This window comes from Cyrtonyx montezumae, unplaced genomic scaffold (assembly GCF_038088225.1).
Source record: "Cyrtonyx montezumae isolate F1298 unplaced genomic scaffold, pur_monq_1.0 scaffold_3, whole genome shotgun sequence".
Lineage (NCBI taxonomy): Eukaryota > Metazoa > Chordata > Aves > Galliformes > Odontophoridae > Cyrtonyx > Cyrtonyx montezumae.
In genome coordinates, this window is record NW_027072034.1 from 108,462,392 (window position 1) to 108,470,190 (window position 7,799).

The following is a 7,799-nucleotide window of genomic DNA, read 5'->3' on the forward strand; positions in this document are numbered from 1 at the left end:
TAAAGGTGGTGGTAGAAATCCCATCAATAAATGCATAATTTGTCTCCTCAGTGTACCAATCCATTCCATTAAAATTGGTGCCGTAAATCTCTAGAAGATAAATCTGTTCTTGGAGGTACGCTAAACTATTATGTATATTTGCCCTTGAAAGAAAGTGAGTGTCTTACTTTCTTTAGCTGAGTTTATCAGCTACATAACCCACCAGAATTCTGCTAAAATATCAGTCACTTTAATTGCAACGTAAGACTCCTATTGATACTGAGGTAAGGAAGTACTGCATCCCGCTGTAGTGTAGGCACTTTTCCAGGAAGGCAGTCCGTCTGAACAAAAACCAATGGCCATACTCAGTTAACTTCTGCTCATCTAGAACCTAGATGAAGGGTGTCAGGCTGAAAGAACTGGAGATATTTATGGTTCTAAAACAAGCTGTAGTAGGGAAGAAAGCATCCCTCCCAAGAGCATCCTACCCTGCTCTGCATTCTGAGGAGGTGCCTACAAGACCCATGCTGCACTGAGAAGGGAGCCACAACTGCTGGTGCCGAGAAGCTGGCTTGCTCTGTATTTGCAGAAAATGCAGTGATCAAGGGTAGATGGGTTTTGGTTTTGTCTCCTTCGTGGGCAGAAGGGTAGGAGCTTACTAACTGCAGTACTTCACTTGTCTTTCAGGTACAGGGACTACCGAGACCCTCCTCACTCACCAGTGCCCTATGGCTACACACTGCAGTTCTGGCATGTCCTAGCAGCACGACTGGCTTTCATTATTGTATTTGAGGTCAGTGACCATTCCAGTGGAAAAGTCTATATAACAAAAACACCAAAACAAAACCAATTTCCTCTTGAAGCTTATTCACTGAGCTGTTTCATGATGCCAGCTGTCAAGTTTCTTGTGTTAGTTCTGCTATTTGTATTGTGCTTTATGGTCTCCTGTTTTCTGAACAGTCACAGGTATTTAGATTTTAACAAACAGAGGAACACTGCAATTTAAAAGTTATAACAGTGACAGGAAAAGAGGGGAAAGAAATGCTGTTTTTATTTACTTTCCAAATGTTGGTATTAGCACTCTGTTTAGGCTGAAAGATGTATGCAAACTAGTCAGTAGAGTAAGGGTGAAAGGAGCATGATAAGAAAGGATGAAATCTGAACAATTGAAAAATGAAGACAGCTTACTTTGTAATATTTACACATTTAGCTTTTTTCTCTATTTTAAATACCAGTCATCTCCATTAGCATCACAAAGCTGATGATAAAAGAGAAAAAGACAAAGAGACTTTGTCAAAGTTCATAATATTAGTACTTACTGTCAATAGCTAAGTAATCTTTAAAACAAGCCAGAGAAAACCCAGCTTCATATGACTGTGATTCTTATTCTGATTTTGAAAAACAAAGGGAAGAGGGTAGGCTAATAAGATGTGATACAGCTCATACAGCCTGAATTTCATGAGGACAGAAATCAGGTGCTCAGCATCTCTCCAGCATGAGCAGTTCCAAAGCCTTTCACACTGAGAAGATAAACAGGGAATAAACAATAAAACTGACCACTCTTTCCTCAATCCACTTCGCTGAAACCATATCAACAGGGCCTCCAACACAGATATGGAAGCTGTAATCATCATCAATTATTGGCATACTGTTCAGAAGCATACACGTGTCTGACTCACATTACCCTGCAAATTCATTCTGTGCTGAGCTCTCAAAGTACCTCTTTAGATCACAGAACATTTGAGCTTTTAAGTGAAGGGGAAATATTTTCTAGATTATTTCTTGCCTGGACTTGTCTTGTCAGCAGAAGTCTGAGGTCTGCAAAGGATTCCCTGGTTATAGTTTTCAGCCCTTCCAGTATGAAGCAGAATATGGCATCACGGGCTGGCATCTCTCCTCGTCCCATGCTGCTCTACCTAAAATAAGTCCAGTCGTATGGAGATCGGCTCTTCTGTGATCTGTACCACATTTAGGGAAACATTAGGGGAAAGAAAGATCTGATAGCAGCCTGGTGGGCTTCATCTTTTCCTTGTTTCCTGAGCTGTCAGCGCTGAGAGCCAGGGAACTGCTCTCAGAAAAGAACTACAAGAACAGCATTAGCAGGTCAGCCTAAGGATTTTTAAGACCAAAGGGCTTGACTTTTAGACAAGACACAAGACTGGACACTTGGTATATATGCCCTGGAGATCTTCAAAAGCCGCATGGACATGGTCCTGGGCACCCTGCTCTGTGTGTTTCTGCATGAGCAGATGGTGGGACCAAACAGACCCAAAAGTTCCTTCCCACCTCAGCTGTTACGTGTAAGGGCAGCATGGAATAAGGACAAAAGTAATACAGTGAGATTCATCAGTCTTGAAGAAGGCTCAGTGCCCAGCTAAATACTCAGCCTGTTGTGGAACAGATTTTTGTTCTGCCCAATGCTTTCATAAGAGAGCTGACCTTGCTTTGCCCCAGCCAAAGCCATAGGCTGGCTCACTGCTGTCACTCTCAGTGGGGACCACTCTGTTTATTGTCTGCAAAATACTTCCTGAACTATCTGTACAAAATAATAAAAGTAAGTGCAGCAGAAACTATACCTGTTTTTCATTATGATTATTATTAATATATAATAATTATGATTATAATTATAATTATTATTGTTATACTAGAAGTATTCTGGTTGCCACAGCAGTTACAGTGGAACTCACAAGGAGGTTCAAGGCAGTTTTTTTCACAAATTAACTATCACCTCAGGTGAGACACTCTTTTTGGTGATGAGGAAGTGGATGTAGTGATGTTTTGCTTTGTTGGCCCTAAAAATAAAAACAAAAGTACTTCCTATCAGTGTAAAATACATTACTTATCTAGGTTAAGCTGAGGGTTCAGCAACAACGCTGTGACTGAAGAAGCTTTTTAGTTTTTTGCTTTGTTTTGCTTTAAACTAGGCATACAGACAGTAATTATGCTTAAACATGAGAGACAAAGGATCACCTTATGTTTAATTGGCACGTTTAGTAAATGATAAGATGGCTTTAGATTAGAGATGCAGATTACAAGATAAAGTGTTTTGTATTGCATGGGTAAGTTAGTTTCCAATACTGATACACAAGCTTTCCAGCAACAGGAAAATATTATACTACTTGATCCTCCTCCTGCAGAGCAATGTACTAATAACAGTTCCTGCCCAGACAACCTTACTGCAGAGTGTGACCTCGTGGGTTTGAACGCACAGGTCATACAACAGTCCCGAGGCTTTGTTTAGACCCAGCTGCTCTTGACTTTTGGTGTAATCTGTGCTCCACTGCCATGTAGTTCTGTGTTGAGGAAACCTTCCCAATTTGGTTTCTTCAGATGTAGTAATACGTTTAGTTCTAACGCAGCATCTTTGGAAGGAAAGTGATTTCAGGAGGTATGGAAATAACTTATTTTTTTCCCATGGCATTCATTCTTCAATCATTTCTTCTTTTCACAGCACCTTGTCTTTTGCATAAAGCACCTGATTTCCTACTTAATCCCAGATCTCCCAAAAGATCTGAGAGATCGAATGAGGAGAGAGAAGTATCTGATTCAGGAAATGATGTATGAAGCGGAATTAGAACGCCTGCAGAAAGAAAGGAAGGAAAGAAAGAAGAACGGAAAGTCTTATCACAATGAGTGGCCATGATGGGGTGAGGAAGAAACTGCTTTAAAGAAGATATGAATTCTATTTTAAAAAAAAAAATCCTGGTTTTATGCTGTAGAGAGCGCAGTGGAAGAGGAGTAGTCAGTGTTGTGTTCACTCAGCACTTGTGTACCCATATTTAAAATGGTGCATGCTGTGCTAAGTCTTTTTAAATTAGAGGGTCTTACAAGTCTTCTCCAGAGCTAATATTGGCATGAGCAGAACAGACCAGTGCGTAAGTCTCCACACTGTTTCCGGGCATTGCTTAAATTCAAGGCCTTGAGCTCCAAAGCAGCCATATATCTTACAGCACTTTACAGAAACTAGTGATCTCATGGCTCCTCATCATGGCTGAGCAGCTACTTCATAACCAGTGACTGCTCATAGCAACATGACAGCACGTGTCCACATGCATAGTCACCACATGCAGAACATGCATGGCAACAATGCCCTCTCCCATGGTGGAATAAGCAGTACAAACTAGCATCTACCATGAGTTAAGGTAACGTATGGGGATTGTTTCCCTAACTTCAACAATAGCTATCTGTGAGGTGATCTTTGATCATGAGTCCAATCAAATGCTTTAACAATGCTGAAAAAATTACACATGCAGGTTGGCAGATGGTCAAGGACCTAAATGTGCCCACAGGTGTCTAACTGTAGGGTCATTAATCTGGACACGTTATTGTGAAAGGTTGGTAACGTTTTAAAGATCTGAACAGTGCCTTTTCAGCTATAGGTCTGTCTGGTCTCTGAAGGAAACAAATCATGCTAGGACACCTCATCCAAAATTGTTCATATACTTGTATTGCAAGGCCACATCAAGGCCTCAGCAAGAATGAGAATATATGATACGCAGATACAACAGAAGATGGTCTGTGTCTTAAAGACCTATCTGCCTAAGTAAATCAACAATAACAAAAAAAGAAACAATGGATGAACAAAGTCAGCAGAGCAAGAGAACACAGCCATCCATTATCTCTGCCCTTGTAACTTCTCCTTTCTTCCTCCTTCTATTGTCTGGAGCAAGAGGGAACAAGTAGGCTGCACTATGAAATAGCTTGAAATCCTTCAGGCACAGCAATTCTACACAAGCTGTAGATTTACCCAGAATGGGCCACTGACTGTATTTTTTTTGCAAATTATTTAGCATTAAGCAATTAAAAGGTTTGCAGGTCATTAGCCCAAAATAATAGAGTTGTAACTCTGAAGACTGCAAAAGTGGTGGACAGAGCAACATGAATCAAAGCACTAAGTATTGTGAATGCTCCATTGCCTTTTGCTTCAAAGTGATAATGCTGCAATTCTTGCACAACATTATCAGCCACAGCATGAAGAAGGAAGTTCGAAAGCCAAGACTGTAAGTAGACTGCAAGTAAAAGTATGTCTTAGTGAGGATACAGCTACACGCACAATACTGGAGCTCATCAATTCATTTAGCACTTTTTCTGAGTAACGGGAGCTTCAAAAACAGTATGCTTTTCTCAGAGCTATTAATGAACAATGACCTTGCTAGTTTAAAGGCATTTAACAGGGAGGAAAATTCAGCACGTTGTTTCTACAAGTTCCTCTAGAAACGAATCAATAGAAGGGGTGTTGGACAGATCACACAGTGCAAGATCCTTTGTATGGGTGCCTCAAAGTCCACTAGACATCAGGACCTCTTATACCAATACCACATGTTGCCAAATTAGATCTGTTTACTTTGTTCTCCTGCAAGGTTGAACTGTGCAATTTCTATGGGGAGGAAAGTTTTGATAAGAAGTAGTATGGTTTGGTGGAAAAAAATGTTTGCACCCTGATCTCTGCAGCCACTGCCAGCCTAAGTTTTGCTTCCTTTCAATAAGGAGCCTCCTCCAGTAGTGATCCATCATCCTGCATGAAGAGAATAAATGGCAGAGTCTTCCACTATCAGGTGCTCCCGACCCAAGCCTGGAGTTCCCATGAGGCGATATAGCCATTGGAGGAGTTTCAGGGTGAATCTGTGCTCTATTGACTTGTTTCCAAAAGGAATGAGGAACACAGCTGATGGTTCTGGGATGTATTCCTGCCTAATAAGCAAGAAAACTTGTTTGTTCATCTTTGCTTCAGCTTACAGCTGCTGTGGAGGCAGCCTATATGGGCAGTGAAGTAATGGGAATGTTCTCTTAGTAAATAGGGGGTGATAGTTAGGTGATGTCATTCATTCTTTGATACATACATGCCAAATGGGTTAGTATTTACCATTCCTCACCTATGGATGTATATTACACTTGCAATCTGGATGCTCTCAGGCAGGATCACTGTGCAAAATCACATCCAGACCAAATTCACATGAGCAATTGGATTAGACCGCATACCCTCTGTTTTATATCTAGAACAAAAACCCACAAATGACAAGTTTAGAAATTGTTTGCTAGGTAGTAAAATGAGTTGTGAGTCATACATAATATCCGTCTCACCCATATGAGTTGTGAATCTTTTCAAAATCCTCCAGTTCCCAGAACTGAATTGAAAAAGAGTAGAATTTAAGCCGACTTCCACCCTGGAGGAATCGCAACAACATAGTGTGTCAAAACTAATAAAGTGCAGCAAAAACACAGTACAGAATAATTGTGTTTGGTACAGATTTTCAACACAGCTACACTGCAATGAATTTTCATGACACTTCATAGCTAGAAGTTACGTCCTGTTCTGTCCAAACTGAGCACATGAACTGCTGTTTACCAGGCTTGTACTGAGCGTGATGCCAAAAGGGACTCTGACCTCCCTGGCAGATCCTGAGTACATTTCTGTCACTTAATGTTGACCAGTCAACACACTGACATTTCAGTCCTGCTGTTCTGCAGAATAGATTTCCCTTTAGTCCTTTAAAGCTTTATAGCAGAACACTCAATAAAGAACTCCTTTTTTAGTTACTTCATTATTTAGGAAAATACAATACATACAATAGGTTATATAATAATACATAGAATTTAGAATGGTCTGTAGGTAGAAACTTGATGCCATTCTGTTCTTTCTGATCTGATGATGGATGGGTTTTGTTTAAAACTCCAGGTGACAGCCCTGTATGTTGTTTACTTATTCCAGCTCCACAAGAGCACTACCTTCAAAGGAACGAGAAAAAATGCAACCTCAATGCATGCCACAGACATTTGCCATAGCAAGCAGGACAGCACACATCAAAGGATTTACTGTGAAATCATCTTGCAATCAGCATAGGATTACAGACCACTCTTGACAGCAAGCATGTACTTCGTGAGCAGTTACACACCAGTTTTTAAAACCAAGGAAAAAATTGTATATTGGGACTGTTTTTCAGCCTGTTTGCTACAATTTTTGCATTCTGTCCCACATTGGTTTTACAAACCTGAGAATAACAAATGTAAATGAACACCCTGGATACTTTGACAAAAGAAAAAGCCTAGGTATAGAGCACCATCTGTGTTCAAGCCACCAAATACTACAACTGAAACCCTGTTTACAAATCTGTTCTTTATTTTAAATCTTTCTGAGGGAGTTATGTTATTTACCACATATATTATATATATATATATATAAAGTATATATAGAGATTGTTTATTTGTAAATAGAAAAAATCTTATGGAGAAGAATGTCAGGTTTTCACACTTATGTCAAAAAATCATCAACATAAAGCCATGTTTAATGCTTGAATAATGTGACGCGATAAACTTGAAAATAAATGATGCATACAAAATATTTGCTGTTTGATATCCGCACATTATTTTCTATTTGCCTTATTTGTTCAGAAAGCAAACAGCCCAGCTGAGTGGAAGCAAGTGTAAACTCAGACCAGAAGGGGTCAAGATCCACTACCACCTTCCCTCTGTGAATCTACATCATCAAATATTGTTCCTGTTGCCCTCTGTGTGTCATTTTTTAACCTTTCCACTTGTTTCTTCTCTCAACCTTGACAGATACTGCATGTAACTTGGGCAGTGTGGAGTGCTCCCATTCCCATGGAATTAATGAGCATTGGTTAGCCTTCATTTCTTTGTCAGGTGAGCTTTTAACTGGGTGAGATGAAGGATCATAGTGCAGGACCGTGATGGAGACACTGAGAATTATCCTGTTGTTTTTACACAGGCAAAGCCCTGGCTCTGTGTCCAGCTAGACAAGGTCAGTCCATAGTCTCAGAGAAAACATTATTCAAAATTCATTGTTTTCATTAGTGATGCTA

General features: G+C 40.0%; 1 protein-coding gene across 2 annotated transcripts in view; it reads left to right on the forward strand.

Annotated features, from left to right (window-relative positions):
* Nucleotides 1-7,117, forward strand: part of ANO4 (anoctamin 4) — a 113,863-nt gene extending 106,746 nt beyond the window's left edge. The window contains exons 25-27 of one of the 2 annotated variants that reach the window (XM_065742751.1): nt 667-772; nt 3,431-3,626; nt 6,689-7,117. In XM_065742751.1, coding sequence (XP_065598823.1) covers nt 667-772; nt 3,431-3,622 — 298 coding nt within the window. In that variant the 3' untranslated portion in view covers nt 3,623-3,626; nt 6,689-7,117. Of the gene's footprint in view, nt 1-666; nt 773-3,430; nt 3,846-6,688 lie in introns of those variants that run through there. The other variant, XM_065742750.1, reaches the window with a different exon arrangement.
* Nucleotides 7,118-7,799: the final 682 nt, after the last annotated feature.